Genomic DNA, 19,271 nt, shown 5'->3' with positions numbered 1-19,271 from the left:
TAAAATAAAAAAATAAAATGTGCAGATCAAATACATCGCTGGAACTCTGATTAAGCTGTTTACATGTCTAATAATTAAAAAAATAAATCAGAAAACCAGGTGTTTTAATCAGCGTATGCTTACTTCGATTACTACCTTATGCTGAAGATAAGCAGAGTAAGGTGTTGACATGACCAACATACTCCCATAATCAGTTTAGAAAGCATGTAAACATACGGAGGACCAATGATATGTACTACTTGCTTAGGTTCCTCACTTTATTGCATAATCATTTTAAATGCCATTCAAATGTGTCACTGTATCTTTCTATTCAAACATGCTGATATACAATCATTACTGTGGTGTGGTTTGGACAGGTTCACAGTTAATGACCTTTCCATGACCAGAGAGAAGGCAGGACTCACATGGTGGAGTGCTGCTGATAACACAGTGCTAGTTTGAGATCTGGTGGTGGAGCCAAAGAACAGATGGGAGTTGGATGTGGCCTCCACTGCTGAGGCCGACCCCGGTGTACGCACCTCCTACATACGCCTAGGGCTGTGTGAATGGAGCCTGTCCAGGCTTCTCCTGGCATCGAGAGGAACTCATCACCATCTGCCTCTCGGGACAACGACTGACCTCCCTTACACAGACCTCCTTCCACCTCCCCTCTACTCGGTAATGCAGGCAGAATGGGAGTCCATGGTAAAAAAAAAAAAAAACACCTCCACTGTAATTAAGAAATGTCAGGGTGTCTGTTCAATAGGTTTTTTGACAACCTTTGACATAGACTTAGCCACTCTTATTATGCTGTCAGTTTCCATTTTCATGACGTGGGGAAACTTGATAAAACAAGGAGGGAACACGTCCTGTCTGTGTAATAATGTCAACATTTTTTAACATAACACACATTATAGTGTGTATTTGGATAGTGAATCCTGTGAGGATAATTGAGTAGTCTTAACTACCAGTGTGTGCACTGAAAAGTGTGCTGAAAAAAGGCTTACGGCGCAGGGCAGTTGGCTTTGTAGACACCAGTCATTCAGGAGCGTTGCTAGCTACACACCTTACACCCTGCTCTCTTGGTCTTCTTTCACACCTGAGGGGAGAGGAACACCAGCACTCATTATCAATCATAAGCCGTGTTGGGGAGCAATAATTAGGCATTCCAAGGGAGAATGTGTGTGAGGTGGAGTGAGGAGGGGGGCTGGGAGAGGGAAGGGGAAGGATTACGAGGAAATGCAGCATCAACGGGTAACTCAAAGGAAACAGGGGGAGGCTAATGGAAATGCAGTGGTGGGACAAGACTCTTACTTGTAAAAAAAATAATATATATATATATATATATACAGTGGGGCAAAAAAGTATTTAGTCAGCCACCAATTGTGCAAGTTCTCCCACTTAAAAATATGAGAGAGGCCTGTAATTTTCATGATAGGTACATTTAAACTATGACAGACAAAATGAGAAAAAAAATCCAGAAAATCATATTGTAGGATTTTTTATGAATTTATTTGCAAATTATGGTGGAAAATAAGTATTTGGTCAATAACAAAAGTTTATCTCAATACTTTGTTATATACCCTTTGTTGGCAATGACAGAGGTCAAACGTTTTCTGTAAGTCTTCACACACTGTTGCTGGTATTTTGGCCCATTCCTCCATGCAGATCTCCTCTAGAGCAGTGATGTTTTGGGGCTGTTGCTGGGCAACACGGATCTAACATCTAGTGGAAAGTCCAACTCCATATTAACAGCCATGATTTTGGAACGAGATGTTCGACGAGCAGGTGTCCACATACATTAGGTCATGTAGTGTACATCGTTAGTTGTTAAGTTATTTAGCTAGTGCATTTTAGCCATATAATCATAGACATTGCGCAAGTAAAAACACCTCAAAACAAGAACAAAATAAACTACTTTAAACTAGCAGGAATTGGCAGAGACGTTTGGATGCTCCTTCTTATTGTTCTATTAAAGGGAAACTTCACCGCTAGACACTATTTGGGGTGTTCTTCCAGTCTCCCTACATAATTCTGATTGATGATCGGGTGTTTCGGACATAATTATGCACTAAAGCTGTGTTATTTCATTTTTGCGCAGGGAGAGTTCAACCAATGACGTCATTGGTTGATTGAGCCTGCTGTCTGATATAAAAATTAATGGAGTCATGTTTTGTAGCAATTGTTGTGGCCTTTGTGTTTTTGGCCGATTGCCCCCTCACGCTAGCAGAGAGTAGATATGGTTGTCCTTGTTCAATAGAGACACTGGACGTGTCTCATGGAAGTTCCCATAATTAGCTAAAATGGCTGCTTCTGAGGATTCCTCTTAGCAAGAAGAGCTGGATGACACCATTTAAAAAATACACTGCTCAAAAAAATAAAGGGAACACTAAAATAACACATCCTAGATCTGAATTAATGAAATATTCTTATTAAATACTTTTTTCTTTACATAGTTGAATGTGCTGACAACAAAATCACACAAAAATGATCAATAGAAATCAAATTTATTAACCCATGGAGGTCTGGATTTGGAGTCACACTCAAAATTAAAGTGGAAAACCACACTACAGGCTGATCCAACTTTGATGTAATGTCCTTAAAACAAGTCAAAATGAGGCTCAGTAGTGTGTGTGGCCTCCACGTGCCTGTATGACCTCCCTACAATGCCTGGGCATGCTCCTGATGAGGTGGCGGATGGTCTCCTGAGAGATCTCCTCCCAGACCTGGACTAAAGCATCCGCCAACTCCTGGACAGTCTGTGGTGCAGTCTGTTGGTGGATGGAGCGAGACATGATGTCCCAGATGCTGCTCAATTGGATTCAGGTCTGGGGAACGGGCGGGCCAGTCCATAGCATCAATGCCTTCCTCTTGCAGGAACTGCTGACACACTGCTGACACACTGCTGACACACTCCAGCCACATGAGGCATCGTCTTGCATTAGGAGGAACCCAGGGCCAACCACACCAGCATATGGTCTCACAAGGGGTCTGAGGATCTCCTCTCGGGTACCTAATGGCAGTCCGGGTACCTCTGGCGAGCATATGGAGGGCTGTGCAGCCCCCCAAAGAAATGCCACCCCACACCATGACTGACCCACCGCCAAACCGGTCATGCTGGAGGATGTTGCAGGCAGCCGAACGTTCTCCACGGCGTCTCCATACTATCACGTCTGTCATATGTGCTCATTGTGAACCTGCTTTCATCTGTGAAGAGCACAGGGCGCCAGTGGCGAATTTGCCAATCTTGGTGTTCTCTGGCAAATGCCAAACGTCCTGCACGGTGTTGGGCTGTAAGCACAAACCCCAACCGGTGGACGTCGGGCCCTCATACCACCCTCATGGAGTCTGTTTCTGACCGTTTGAGCAGACACATGCACATTTGTGGCCTGCTGGAGGTCATTTTGCAGGGCTCTGGCAGTGCTCCTCCTGCTCCTCCTTGCACAAAGGCGGAGGTAGCGGTCCTGCTGCTGGGTTGTTGCCCTCCTACGGCCTCCTCCACGTCTCCTGACGTACTGGCCTGTCTCCTGGTAGCGCCTCCATGTTCTGGACACTACGCTGACAGACACAGCAAACCTTCTTGCCACATCTCGCATTGATGTGCCATCCTGGATGAGCTGCACTACCTGAGCCACTTGTGTGGGTTGTAGACTCTGTCTCATGCTACCACTAGAGTGAAAGCACCGCCAGCATTCAAAAGTGACCAAAACATCAGCCAGGAAGCATTGGAACTGAGAAGTGGTCTGTGGTCCCCACCTGCAGAACCACTACTTTATTGGGGGTGTCTTGCTAAATGCCTATAATTTCCACCTGTTGTCTATTCCATTTGCACAACAGGATGTGAAATGTATTGTCAATCAGTGTTGCTTCCTAAGTGGACAGTTTGATTTCACAGAAGTGTGATTGACTTGGAGTTATATTGTGTTGTTTAAGTGTTCCCTTTATTTTTTTGAGCAGTGTATATATTTTACACAGGAACATACAGCCATATTTATTTGAACCGTAATACACTGAAGAGGAGTTGAAACCGGACAGACAAAACAGATGGACAGACACACGGTCCTGTCCTATGGAGGAGACGGCACTAACAGTATGCTGTTATCACCATCATCATTATTCCTTTTATGCTTCATCTGAATAGCTCTTTCGATGGCGGAATCTACATCGTAACATAAACAAAATCAATAATTCAGAGCTGGAAAGCCAGAAAGCGACATGTACAGAGGTGACAAAGTACAATGTCCGTACTGTACTGGGGAGGTTACGAAACAATGGCCCATTCTACTTTCACTCTTCATGCAATCTCAACCCCTCACATAAACTCATAGTTTTTTCAAAACTGTGCAACAAAGTTTTTAGTTTGGAGAGTGTTGTGCGCTGTCTCTTTGTGACTTAAAATACTAATACTTAATTTCAGTTTTGCATGTGGTGTAAAACATTTACACTACATTTGACTGTGAACTGTACGCTCTTTGAGAATGTGCCAAGGATCCTTGATAACTGCTGTTCACAGTCACAAAGAGCCCCATGAATGATGAAATGCATGCGTAATGTCTAATCTGAAAATTGATGAACAACATTGAAGACTAGAGATATTCAAAATGTGTTGTGAATTGACAAGACCCTTTCCTCCACCCTCCAGAAGATTGAGATAAGATGACAGACGGCTACAATTAAAACAATTCTGTACTTTATTTAGACAATGGTTATAAAAAAAATACTATTTTGAAAATGTACAAAAAGGCAGGCGCCTAATTCTACAGATGTAGGATCTTCATTTGAGCCAGTTTGGTACAGCAAGAAAATAATCCTGCAGCAACAGGAAACTGAAATTATTATGTGGATTATAATTTATGGACATTTTATGTAGAGGTTGATAACATTTTTTGTAAGGGAAAATCAAGTCAAACTACTAAATGGAAATTACAAACTTTTAAAACCTCAAATAGACTACAAGTTAAACATTTCCTGCATTGCAGGAAAGTTCTCCTACAATAGGGTGATACAATTAAGATATTACATCTGTACAAAATTAGCAATTCCCTTCGCTTGCCATCTAAATACATAAGGGTCATGACCTACTTTTTGAAGTTGACTTTTTAACAACCACCTCACAAAAAATACTTTTCCCTCCACATATCCAGCATAGATCAAGAAATATTAAACCCAGCTCTTGTATAAAAGTGACCAATTACAACACAATGCTAAAAAGCGGCACAAGATTTGGGGCATGAATATGTTTCGCTCAGCCTTTGATGCAAAACAACTTTTTATTTTGTTATTTGGAGAGTTGTGTGGAACAGAAAAAAAGGTTCCCGCACAACCAGGGGACTGGAGTAGGAGCAATGAACAATTCTCTATAAGGCAAACATTTGGTCAACTGTGTGAGATTAGGTTAAAGGTAGACTCATTAATATGACATCATCATACACAGTGGGGGAGGGGGGGACTTACAGACCTAAACAACATTCATGTCATGTTAATGATGGAAGAGTCAACGGTGGCAGTCTTGGCATTTTAATTTGGATGTTGACGTCTGTAAACTGGAATTCCCCCTACGTACTGGAGCCCTCTCTTCATCCCAGTCGGCTACCTGATGCCTATTCAACCAGGAAGTGGACTACCAGGCATGATAGTCTATATATCCCGGGGTTGTTGCTCTACATAGAGAGGTTGAAGAGAAGGTGAAGTCTTGCCATGCTCTCATCTTACCAGATGAGTTGTCAGAGCAGTTTCCAATGGAACCTGTCCCCACCGTTTCCTCATTGCCTGCACGTGTCGTGGAAGGCCTCCAGGGTACGAAAGTCTCTCCAGGTCGGGGGAAGTCCCTCTTGCAGAAACTTTCCACAGCGCTGACAAGGGGTCTGGAACAGCTTGATGTAGCTTCTTAGCCAGGTCTGCCGAGGAGAGCAAAAAGGGACATTCAGGCTGGAGGACAGTGATATATTTGTCAGGAGGATTCACCAATAGACTGATTCTAGTAAAACATGACATTTTTTATCAAAACTCAATGATGGCCACTACAATGAGCATATGTGCTGACAATGGCGAGAGAGACCCAATGTGGGGGCCTGCGGTTGATCCACCTAGGGGGGTGAAATGGAGCCTCTCCTCCTGCTTGGGCTCCCCCTGCTTTCTCTCCCAGCCAGTCAGTGGGCTCTATATCATCGACTGCATCCTTATGTAATACATGTATCACTAGCCACTTTAACTATGCCACTTTGTTTACATACTCACCTCATGTATATACTGTACTCGATACCATCTACTGTATCCTGCCTATGCTGCTCTGTACCATCACTCATTCATATATCCTTATGACAGTAGTTTTGGAATTGTTAGTTAGATTACTTGTTGGTTATTACTGCATTGTCGGAACTAGAAGCACAAGCATTTCGCTACACTTGCATTAACATCTGCTAACCATGTGTATGTGACAAATAAAATTTGATTTGATTTGGCTCCAGCCAGCCACACCTCCTTCTCAGTCACACACCTGGCAGAACACATTCACCGGCACCATCAATCTAGAGGATTAAAACCCTGCTCCAAGATTCATCACCAGCCAGGGTAATGTTCACCACTGTCACTGGGAAGCGTGAGAAAAGACCCATTACAACAATCTCAGGTTAGCTCTGCAACCAGAAGGCTACATACAGTTATGTGTAAGGAGAGAGAAATGTCTCTGCAAGCCTATGGAATAGCAACTGAGAAACAGGTGCAGAAAAGCCATATTTGTTTGACTGCTTTAGTAGCTATTTAAGACGGGACTTAGGCCAACTGTTCCCTTCAACAGGATTGATTGCAGACATACAGTACCTTCAGAAAGTACTCACACCCTTTTACTTTTAGATCAGAGGACAGGACCGCCGAATGCTGAAGCGCGTAAAAATCGCCTGTCTTCGGTTGCAACACTCACTACCGAGTTCCAAACTGCCTCTGGAAGCAACATCAGCACAATAACTTTGTACATTTAGCATCCTATCATGACCATCTATTTCTATGAATCTGTACATTTAGCTTCCTAGCATGACCATCTACTTCTAAGAATCTGTACATTTAGTTTCCTATCATGACCATCTATTTTATATCAAACATTTTTTTGCCCCTTTTTTCTCCCAATTTCGTGGTATCCAATTGGTAGTTACAGTCTTGTCCCATCGTTGCAACTCCCGTACAGAACTCGGGAGAGGCGAAGGTCGAGAGCCGTGCATCTTCCGAAACACAACCCAACCAAGCCACACTGATTCTGGACACAACGCCCGCTTCACCCGGATGCCAGCCACACCAATGTGTCGGAGGAAACACTGTACACCTGGCGTCGTGTCAGCCTGCATTACGCCCGGCCCGCCACAGGAGTCCCTAGTGCGCGATGGGACAAGAACATCCCTGCCAGCCAAACCCTCCCCTAACCCGGACGACGTTGGGCCAATTGTGAGCAGACCCATGGGTCTCCCGGTTGTGGCCGGCTGCGACAGAGCCTGGAGTCTTGCCCATCTTTTCTATCTGAATATTTACATCTATTGAGAAATAATCACATACTTAAATGTAATATTGTATTTCACTGTTCTTAGGTCCTACTCTAGCACATCAGAGGTATCCTGCAAGTGTTGAAGTGATCTGTTTTAAACAGATTTGTTTGTAAAGTTTGTGCTAGCAATGAGTAAGTGATTGCCAAATCACTACAAGACAAACATGGAATCAATAAGTAAACAACTAAACCATATAAATACTATTTATAGTGCCTTGAAACGTCTCATTCATTCTAAGATTGTCTTCAAACGTATTGAGACAGTCTATAGATGCACCTTAAAGATGTCTTGACTTTTTAAGATGTCTTAAGACGTTTCAAAACATGGTGATGTCTGGGTATGTAGTGATCATGTCTTTCTGGACAGTGTCAAGCTGTAAATGTGGACAGGTCAGTAAAGGAGGTGCCCCGCTGTTGGCCCTGAAGCCGAGCCGTTGAGCTGTCCGTTTGAAACCCCTCCCTAAAGGACGGCAGTGCTACCCAGCCCCCACACCCTGGCCGGGTCAGATCAAAATAGTATCTCATTGATTTTCAGCACCGGAGAGGAGTGGCTAATCAATCTCCCTCACTTCAGCACTAAGAGCATGGATCTACAGAGTGGACAGTCGGGCTATTTAAAGACTAAAACATCAAAACACTAATATATAACCCCGTCCTGCACTCCGGGAAGCCAGGAGTAAGAACATCCGATGGTACCTGATACATCACACAATAACAATGACAAGTATTTTCTATGCTTCCTGAGGTACCTCCTCTATTGGACTCTATGTGGTGACTGGCTACTAGCGTCAGTGAGAGATGGAAGCTTTGTCTGACTCAACCAGTAGTTATTCAGTAATAGCCTGACAATTTTCAACCCCCTCCTCCCCTTATAAAAAATTAGTCTCTGAGCTTTAAATCAAATGAGGTACTGTTACAGTACTGTGTGATAAGATGCCTGGACTGACTAGCAATGGAAGTGCAATCCATTGGCTATGTGTACATGGTGAAGATATGGGACAAAAGACAGAGTGGATTATCAAGTAGAGGAGCTCAGACACAGGGTGGGAGAGGATTATGTAGAGCGTTTGCTTTGTGAATGTGCTCACCATGAAGGACCGTACCACCACGTCGGGCATTTGTGGAAGTTGGTAGTGCAGCAGAGCAGTGGTGGCATGATCCGTAACCTTAAGAGAGAAAACGGGGCTTGTAAAAACCCATGAACATTTGAGAACATTCCAGGTGTCTCTGCTAAACCTAAAACAATAAAATCACATTAAGCCTGCCAGTTCATGTTCAATTCTATATGGTTTTATGAGCAAGCATTACATAACATAATCAATTCAAGCGGTCAAGTAAAAACAAGATGTTTTCAAAGACAGAGTACTTATTACTCAACTTTTAAAATAACTAAAATAGTTCTGGTAGACTACTGCATGGTTGTCATTGGAGCAATACTAATCATAGCGTATACTGTATCCATCTCTCACTCCTACACATTCACTTGGCAGTGACTGGGTATTTTATTCTTAATACTTTGATCAAAATCAAATATTCATCCCACATGCAATTATCTGCGGGCCATCTATTACGTAACTAAGTTCTTCTGTCGATGTAGCTAGTATTGTTTTATTCTGTGTCCAGTCAATATGTCCATTGCTATTACATTTTTACCATCTGGCAAAGCATGAGGGACACAGCTATTAGCAGCACATAGCAGGCATATAGTACACTAAATGCACAGGGAAAACATATCAAAGCAGAAGGGGGGCTTTCTCCTCAAAGAAGATGTAAGGATATGACTGGGCGGTTAACAAAGAGGCTTTGGTGACAAGTCAGACCTTGGCAGTGCAGTGACAGATGGGAGGGGAAGCTGAGAGGTGCCATCCTCCCTTTCTCTCGCCTTCCTCACGGTCTGTTTGACTTAGCATTAGGATGAGATCAAGAAATAAACATACTGTGCTTTGAACAGCCAGGGGGCACAAGTGACAATGCTCTATGAAAAACACAATTGGGGGCTCTCTTTCTATTAATGCTGGCTCCATCCCAGTCGTTGGTGTGTGTGGCTTTCTGGCTGCCCATATGCTGCCATGGCGATGACTCCGCCTGATGAGATTTGGTGAGGGAGGATGAGAGGGAAGTGAGGACGACTCATAACCCCCATATGCTCGCCAGAAATGAGTTTGAAATTAAATCCGACCGGAAACAGAGTACATTTTGGTATGACAGGGCTTGACAAGTGGGAGAGAACACCCAGCAACAGCTGGCCCAACGGGAGAGAGACAGAGGGTTCCACAGAGGGTTGTGCATTGTATCTCCGTTTGGAGTAAACATAGAGATAGGGTCTCACCTTCTGAAATACCTGATAGTTTGACTTTGACCAGATATCCAGCTGAGGAGAGAAAATGATATTATTCTCATATCTATGTAATCAATCGTACATTTTCAAATCCACACACATCATTTTCTTCAGTTGTATACGATACAAATCACAGCAAGTGTTAATTTTGAGAATTTAGAACAATGAGATTGGAGTACACGTGTCGTCATCATCAAGACTGACCTCCCCCAAATTCAATTATGGACTTCGAAGCCAGTTCCACTGCATTTTTTCAATGTTCCCCTCTAATCAGGGACTGATTTAGACCTGGGACACCAGGTGTGTGCCATTCATTATCAGGTAGAACAGAAAAGTTGTAAACGAGAACTTGTTCCCAACTGGCCTACCTGGTTAAATAAAGGTGGGAAAAAAAAGTTAAATACCTCGGGACTACACCATCAACATTCACGTAAGTCTATAATCTTTGTAATACCATTCATTAACATTGTATTGATAATTTGATCAGGTCTATATTTTAAATTCAAATGGCTCATCTCTTCTGGATCCCCTGCTGTCCTGTGACTTGCATGGTCCTTCAGTGAACTGGGAGAGAAGGGCAGGAGATTGTGCGAAGGTCGTCCAAACAGTTTCAAAGGCGATAACAAATCAAAACACTACCCTGAAACTAATATCAAACAGGCCTGGTGTCAGCATTTATTAGAGAAATCGGATTCAATCCCCCTCTGTCCCTTTACCCACTACCGACACACAGAGACCCTTTGAAGGGAAAATAATACAGGATCACAAATTACCCAAGAGATGCCTTCGATAGTCTTTGAAGCCCTCCTTTGATAGTGCAGTTTCCTTCTCCTTTTCTCTCTCTCTCTGTATGCTAGAAGGTTCAGCTTGCTGCTCCTGCTGCTTCTTACCGTATGATAATTAGTGGAGAAAACGGCAGAAATAGGGATGTTGGAGCATGAGGGGCGGGGGTGCGAGACATCCTAAACAAAACCCTGGCTGCTGTTGTGTCTGTCTAACTCATCCTAGGTGGAGCTTTGGGAATGTCTGGACTTCAAAACATTTTCCATGGAGCACATTATCTCTATAAAGTACCCTGGGAAGTTGTGGCAGTTACATATACACTACCGTTCAAAAGTTTGGGATCACTTAGAAATGTCCTTGTTTTGATCAGAAATACAGTGTAGACATTGTTAATGTTGTAAATGACTATTGTAGCTGGAATATCTATGGAATATCTACAGATGCCCATAATCAGCAACCATCACTTCTGCGTTCCAATGGCACGTTGTGTTAGCTAATCCAAGTTTATAATTTTAAAAAGGCTAATTGATCACTATAAAAGTATTTTGTGATTATGTTACCACAGCTGAAAACTGTTGTACTGATTAAAGAATCAATAAAACTGGCCTTCTTTAGACTAGTTGTGTATCTGGAGCATCAGCATTTGTGGGTTCGATTTTACAGGCTCAAAATGACCAGAAACAAAGGACTTTCTTCCTAAACTCATCAGTCAATTCTTGTTCTGAGAAATGAAGGCTATTCCATGTGAGAAATTGTCAAGATCTGGTACATTGCTGTGTACTACTGCTGTGTAAACTGGCTCTAACCACAATAGAAAGAGGAGTGGGAGGCCCCGGTGCACAACTGAGCAATAGGACAAGTACATTAGAGTGTCTAGTTTGAGAAACAGACACCCCACTAGAAGGCCAGCATCCCGGAGTCGAATCTTCACTGTTGACGTTGAGACTGGTGTTGTGCGGGTACTATTTAATGAAGCTGCCAGTTGAGGACTAGAAAATATTCATATTCATGAAATAACAAGTGCAACATAGGAATACACAGCTTAGCCTTTTGTTAATCCACCTGTCGTCTCAGATTTTGAAATGATGCTTTACAGCGAAAGCAATACAAGCGTTTGTGTAAGTTTATCGATTGCTCGACAAAACAATAAGTACACCTAGCATCAGGTAACTTGGTCACGAAAATCAGAAAAGCAATCAAATTAATCGATTACCTTTGATGATCTTCGGATGTTTTCACTCACGAGACTCCCAGTTAGACAACAAATGTTCCTTTTGTTCCATAAAGATATTTTTTATATCCAAATACCTCCGTTAGTTTGGGGCGTTATGCCCAGGAATCCACCGGAAAGAGCGGTCACGACAACGCAGACAAAAATTCCAAATTATATCCATAATGTCAACAGAAACATGTCAAAAGTTTTTTATAATCAATCCTCAGGGTGTTTTTCAAATATCTATTCGATAATATATCAACAGGGACAGTTGGCTTTTCACTAGGACTGGTGACTGGTGTTACTCAATGGTCGCCTCTATCTTTTGCGCACAAATCACTCTGAGAGCCCCCACCTGTCCACTTACGCAATGTGGTCGTTCACGCTCATTCTTCAAAATAAAAGCCTGAAACTATGTCTAAAGGCTGTTGACACCTTAGGGAAGCCATAGAAAGAGGAATCTGGTTGATATCCCTTGCAATAGGGATGCATAGGAACACAGGGGTTTCAAAATAAGAGTCACTTCCTGATTGGATTTTTCTCAGGATTTTGCCTGCAATATCAGTTCTGTTATACTCACAGACAATATTTTTACAGTTTTGGAACCTTTGGAGTGTTTTCTATCCTAATCTGTCAATTATATGCATATTCTAGCATCTGGTCCTGAGAAATAGGCCGTTTACTTTGGGAACATTATTTTTCCAAACATAGAAATAGTGCCCCCTAGCTCCAAGAGGATAACAATGTCTACACTGTATTTCTGATCAATTTAGTGTTATTTTAATGGACAAAAAAATTGCTTTTCTTTCAAAAACAAGGACATTTCTAAGTGACCCTAAATTTTTGAACGGTAGTGTATGTGAGAGCTCGATTTAAAACACTAAATCCATGTATGTGCTTGTGTGTGCGCACACATACACACACACAGTTGAGTACATCAGACAGCATTGTTCTGGCAGGAGGTTCAGAAGTCTACCATTCATTGGCATAATTAATGGTGATCAAGGTTCTCTGTGGCTTTGATGGCCTCCTAATATTGATGTCAGTTCAAAGAGTCCTCACTCTCTGGCTGAGTGAGGGCGAAACACCAACACAGAGCCACATTCAAAATTAATTAGGGATTAATGTTGAATCTGATAGAGTGGAAATCGTAGAGGAAAGCCAATGTCACATATCCTTTACAAGTTTTTTATGTGAGTGTGCAAGAGAGGAAGTGGTCACCTAAATTATTCAGCCGTGCCAACAGAAAACTGACAATGAGGAATGGAGGTCCAGACCCTGGATTGCATCGTCTTACGTAAGCAGCTGGAGACCATCAACCCCCTTGTATAAAAGGCTATATGAGGTCCCTTTGAATACATAGCCCTGAGGGATCCTTCATTGTAGCCAGGACAGTCTCAAGAAGACTGAAGTAGAGGTCTTCACAGATCCAATAGACCAGAAACTCCGAGATCTGACCCGGGACCAGAGTGGTTCCTAAATTCAGACTTCTGTCTTGGATCTGGGTCGAGTCTGATACACTACATGACCAAACGTATGTGGATCTCGACAAAGGTACTTCTGTATGGACCTCGCTTTGTGCACGGGGACATTGTCATGCTGAAACAGGAAAGGGCCTTCCCCAAACTGTTGCCACAAAGTTAGAAGCACAGAATTGTCTAGAATGTCATTGTATGTTGTAGCGTTAAGATTTCCCTTCACTGGGACTAATGGACCTAGCCTGAACCATGAAAAACAGCCCCAACCCCATTGTTCTTCCTCCACCAAACTTTACAGTTCGGGGAAGTAGCGTTCTCCTGGCATCTGCCAAACCCAGACCCGTCCGTCAGACAGCCAGATGGCGGAGCACAAATCATCACTCAAGAGAAAGCGTTTTCACTGCTATAGAGTCCAACGGCAGTGAGCTTTACACCACTCCAGCCAACGCTTTTTCATTGCGCATTGTGGTCTAAGGCTTGTGGGCAGCTGCTTGGCCATGGAAAACAATTTCATGAAGCTCTTGATGAACAGTTATTGTGCTGACGTTGCTTACAGAGGCAGTTTGGAACTCGGTAGTGAGTGTTGCAACCGAGGACAGACAATTTTTATGCGCTACGAGTTTCAGTGGTCCCGTTCTGTGAGCTTGTGTGGCCTACCACTTCGCAGCTAAGACGTTTTTGCTCCTAGATGTTTCCACTTCACAATAACAGCACTTACAGTCGACCAGAGCAATTCTAGCAGGGCAGAAATTTGACAAACTGACTTGTTGGAAAGGTGGCATCCTATGAGGGTGCCACATTGAAAGTCACTGGAGCTCTTCATTTAGGCCATTCTACTGCCAATGTTTGTCCATGGAGATTGCATGGCTGTGTGCTCGATTTTATACACCTGTCAGCAACGAGGGTGGCTGAAATAGCCGAATCCCCTAATTTGAAGGTGTGCCCACATACTTTTGTATATTTGCCACAGGTCTCGGGTATGTGCAATTAAAATTGATTTACTGACTGGAACAGGCCTCTTAATTTAATGTGTGAGGTGATGACAATTGTGTGAACTTGCTTTCTATGTCAGCCAATAGCAACTCAAAAAAACGTAAAGCTTATGTCCAGCTGAAACTGGTTCTGGCCACTCGCCTCACACGTGTCTGCGGCTGTTGATTGCAAAGATGGAGGACTTTTTTATTTTTATTTTGAATTTTACCCCTTTTTCTCCCCAATTTCGTAGTATCCAATTGTTGTAGTAGCTACTATCTTGTCTCATCGCTACAACTCACGTACGGGCTCGGGAGAGACGAAGGTTGAAAGTCATGCGTCCTCCGATACACAACCAACCAAGCCGCTGCTTCTTTAACACAGCGCACATCCAACCCGGAAGCCAGCCGCACCAATGCGCCGGAGGAAACACCGTGCACCTGGCCACCTTGGCTATAGCGTACACTGCGCCCAGCCCGCCACAGGAGTCGCTGGTGCGCGATGAGACAAGGACACCCCTACCGACCAAGCCCTCCCTAACCCGGGCGACGCTAGGCCAATTGTGCGTCGCCCCACGGACCTCCCGGTCGCGGCCGGTTACGACAGAGCCTGGGCGCGAACCCAGGACTCTGATGGCACAAGATGGAGGACATTTTTAATGAAGTAAAACGAAAGCTAGAGGAGAAAGTGTATAGTGAAAATAAACCGACAAGGGGAAAATCTGTGAGTGAACAAAGACGAGAAGGTTGGCGTGGCAAAATGGACTATATGCAACTCGCTATTCAGGTTTGATGCAATTTTCTAACTTTTATTTATTTATTTTAATTTGGTTTCTCATCATTATTATTATTGGCCTATTTAAAAATCTAAGCCAGTTCTTTAAATATGCTCAAAGTGTTTTTGTTCTTGCTGCGACATTTTTGTTGGCTAAATTAAGTTCCATCTGTCTTTTTAATTTAAGATTAAAAGTAAGCCTGTTGTAAAATAAATAACTTATTGCAGTCATTTGTTGGGTAGGCCATCACTGAAGGCGGCAGTTATGTCGAAACATTGGTAAATACCCAATAAATTACTGGGAGTTTATATATGGAGAGTGCGACTCTATTTTGATAGTTTATAGTTTATTTTCCGTTAGTCAGCACCGCCACACAAACTTATTTTTCTGGATGTGCGCCAGTTCATGTTTTTAAGGCCTGCGGTAGGAACCCACCTTTGTTGGTAATGGCTGCAATATAGGCCTAAGCCTGTTAACCTTTGTGAAGGTTTAAACCAGTTTTTTAAATATGCAACAAATGTTTTGTTTCATTCTGTTGAGACATTTTCTTTGGCCAAATTGAGTTCCAACTCTAATGTTGTGTTGCCGGTAGGCTACTCGCACTCACACTAAAACCATGAAAAGGAGGGGCGAGAAGCAAAACTTTATTTAATGATGCAATAACCTGTTTGTATTTTCTGTATAAACAAAGATGCCTTACTTTTGATATTACCCTATATTACCCTAATACAGTTAAGAATCATTCGTCAAGGTCTGGTGTGGTATGGCTATATATATATTTTTTTTTTATTTAAGCATTATTTAACGAGGCAAGTCAGTTAAGAACAAATTATTATTTACAATGACGGCCTACCGGGGAACAGTGGGTTAACTGCCTTGTTCAGGGGCATAAAATATTTCTACCTTGTCAGCTCGGTGATTCGATCGAGGCAACCTTTCGGTTACTGACCCAACGTTCTAACCACTAGGTTACCTGCTGCCTATGAAGGCAGTGCACACCGGCACTCCAACTGGCTCCAACAGTTTAACTTGAGGAAGAATGTTTAAGGCCTACCAGAGTTACTCCTTTAATCTAACAATATAATGTTTATCTTTCCCAAAAATATTCTGATAAAAATGTGACAAATTAGCTTTATGTAGGCCTATCTGTATAGCAGTAGTAGCCTATCAGACAAGGATAAAGAATGCAAGTTGGTGTTGGGAACATGGCGCCGGCATATCTCGGTCTCTCTAGGGCTAGGACCAAACTTCTTTTAAAAAGATTTTGAAGAATATCATACAGTGGACTCCTAGGCCTATATGTATGCAATGTCTTGATGCATTTAGCGCAAACATTTCTGACAGCTGAACCGGGAGGTGGTCAATTATTGTTTTAAGAAAGTAAACACCATAAAACAATAGGCTATAAAGTTTTGAATTATCCTACACATATAAACACAATAGTTTTTTAAATAATTTGTTATAGTTTACATACATGTAGGTTGGAGTCATTAAAACTTGTTTTTCAACCACTCCACAAATGTATTGTTAACGAACTATAGTTTTGGCAAGTAGGTTAGGACATCTACTTTGTGCATGACAAATCATTTTTCCAACAATTGTTTACAGACAGATTATTTCACTTATAATTAGCCGTATCACAATTCTAGTGGGTCATAAGTTTACATACACTAAGTTGACTGTGCCTTTAAACAGCTTGGAAAATTCCATAAAATGATGGCATGGCTTTAGAAGCTTCTGAAATGCTAATTGACATCATTTGATGGCGCTAGCAGGTTTCTCTCTCTCTTTTTCTACTCTCGGAAGTGAATGGGTCTCTCTAATCCGAACCGGCACAGGTCTGTTTTTCCACAGGCCTTTTTGGAACGGGTCTAACTGTCCTCGAGTACATTCAGAACGGGTCTCTCTTAAAAAAGTTTTTTTAATGGACTTTCATTTTTTTTATTTTACATATATAGATTTTTTTTTACATTTGAGTTATTTAGCAGACACTCCTTTTCAGAGTGACTTAAGGGAGCATTTAGGGTTACGTGCCCTTGCTCAAGGGCACATCGACAGGTTTTTTACCTAGTTGGCTCCGGGATGCATATTGGGTCATGTGGGAAAGCCACGGATCCATTACAGAATGGATCAACATTTTTGGGACCCGTGAAGACCTTTCGACTGAAGTCTCCTGGGATGTGAACAGATAATATGCCTAGTATGACGTCTCTTGACCTGAGTGTAAAAGTAATACCTTTTGTAATGTAATACCTTATGTGAAGTAATACCGTATGCATATTTTTTCAATGGAGAGAGGGTCGCACCTCGCCATCTCATGCAGTACAACCCAATCCAACTGTTTGGGCACTAACCTCCCTTTTAACCCTGAACACAATACCTTGCCATCCTCGGAATACACATTCTCGCTGAATCCTCTCACGATGGTCCGGTCTATGAACAAGCTTCTCATCACCACGATGGCTTTCAGCACCTTCCCCAACGTCACCTAAAGGAAGAGACAGCAGAGATGAAAAGACAACGACAAATGAAGCCTTGTTCAATCCTCTCCTAACCAACTGCCATGTCAAAGAAATGTGCATAGACTTCTTCCCCTTGTCTCTCCCCTTGAGGCGAAGGTTAACCTACAGTGCTCTCCACTGGATGGCCCAATAGGCTTATTGTACTTTCCAGTGAATTAACCTTGGAAAAGAGCAGACACCTCTTTTCATCTGACACACGCTTGACATACATAATTACTGAGTTGCAAAGTGTGCCCTGTTAGATATTGACCTTGATCTTTCAAGGCTGAGTAAAGCTTACAAAGGGCTTTGACTATCTCTGTGTAAGAGCAGGGGATAAGAAAGAAACAGCCGAAATGTACCTCTTTAGGTACCAGAGAGAGAGGGAGGGAGAGAGAGAGGGAAAGATGGAGAAAAAGGGAGAGAGAAAGAGAGAGGAGGGAGAGAAAGGGTTAGAGGGGGAGCATGATAAGAGGGAGAAAAAACCTTGCTTCATTTGTCAAAGCTGTTCCAACAGCAGCAGCGTCCCTAGAACAAAATAGCGGTGCTTATCGGCTGCTCTACCCAGTCGGAATTATTCCTCCAAGTCAGCGATCCGGCTCAGCTGGTGAATGGGAGGGAAAACCGTCCCAGACTGACAGGGAGAGCACAATATTTGGGAGGGCTTTCAGGACTGAGAAAACCTTTGTTTAAACAAGCCAGTTGGATTCAATGGCAGACTTAGCAGAACAACTTTGCATGAACTGAGCAACAGTTCATGCAAAGTTGTTTCAAAAGAAAAGAAAGATGTTTCAAAAGATGTTGCATGTTACAAAATATACTAAGTAGGCCTACACATTTTGAAATTCATTTTTCAATAAATTAAAGACCTAAATAATCAGAGGCAGTCTTTTTTACGAATGTTACCAGCCATTTACCTCGACATTAGGCTGGCTATATCTACAAAAAAACTATGTTCACAACTAAATTGTCTTCATCAGGCATCCCCCAAGCTGAGAACATTGTGTTGATATTGTTTGAGTCTGTGAAAGCCTTATGGTAGGCTTACATGGTAACATGTTAATTACACAGTAATAAGCTAACCAATTAAATAATTAAACCGTTTCACGGGTACAGTACCCGTTACAGTAGTTACCAATTGTGTTGAATTCTAACATATCAATTTGTTGCCAGATAATTTCCTGTTAATATCATACAAACATTGTGGAAGAAGTACCGTAAAATGAAGTGCCCCCAAGACATCTGCAATGGTCATTTCAGATGGCTCATTAAATTGTTTCTTATTAAATATTCGACCAGTTGGATGTTTTTCTAGCTCTAAATACAATGAAAACTGATCAGTGTTTCAGTTCAGTGGATTAGTAAGCTCTAAGCTATGAGAGAAAATGGTCATCTTACTGTGCTCGGTATTTGAATTTGTGCAGTGAGGAAAACACTTCAAAAGCATTTGACTTGATGGATTGTTCTGCACACCAAAATAAAAAACAAAAGGATACGTATTAAGTCCAGTGACAGAGAATCTAACAACCCTCCATGCATAAATGAATAAATCCATTAATGGAGAAAATATCACCATTGAAAATCATTTGTTTCTCCACAGAAGACGGCCTGTTAGATGGCCTAAGATGCTTCTGTAAAAGGCTGGTCACTTCCACAGCTCTTGTAACCAGCTAATTGGAGAGGTGATCAGCAAACAAATTT

General features: G+C 42.3%; 1 protein-coding gene across 2 annotated transcripts in view; it reads right to left on the bottom strand.

Annotated features, from left to right (window-relative positions):
- Positions 1 to 246: 246 nt before the first annotated feature.
- The window catches only part of LOC139410676 (mediator complex subunit 27), a 97,174-nt gene continuing 78,149 nt past the window's right edge, over positions 247 to 19,271 (bottom strand). The window contains exons 5-9 of one of the 2 annotated variants that reach the window (XR_011634529.1): positions 17,450 to 17,557; positions 9,840 to 9,881; positions 8,599 to 8,676; positions 5,692 to 5,876; positions 247 to 1,078 (exon numbers count right to left, since the gene is read on the bottom strand). Coding sequence is in view for 1 of the 2 variants with exons in the window: in XM_071156070.1 (XP_071012171.1) it covers positions 5,742 to 5,876; positions 8,599 to 8,676; positions 9,840 to 9,881; positions 17,450 to 17,557 (363 nt within the window). In the remaining variant the exon portion in view is untranslated. Of the gene's footprint in view, positions 1,079 to 4,652; positions 5,877 to 8,598; positions 8,677 to 9,839; positions 9,882 to 17,449; positions 17,558 to 19,271 lie in introns of those variants that run through there. The other variant, XM_071156070.1, reaches the window with a different exon arrangement.

The sequence above is a fragment of the Oncorhynchus clarkii genome, chromosome 6 (assembly GCF_045791955.1).
Source record: "Oncorhynchus clarkii lewisi isolate Uvic-CL-2024 chromosome 6, UVic_Ocla_1.0, whole genome shotgun sequence".
Taxonomy (NCBI): Eukaryota; Metazoa; Chordata; class Actinopteri; order Salmoniformes; family Salmonidae; genus Oncorhynchus; species Oncorhynchus clarkii.
Note: the sequence above shows the minus strand (reverse complement) of the source record. Positions and strands in the feature narration are given on the sequence as shown.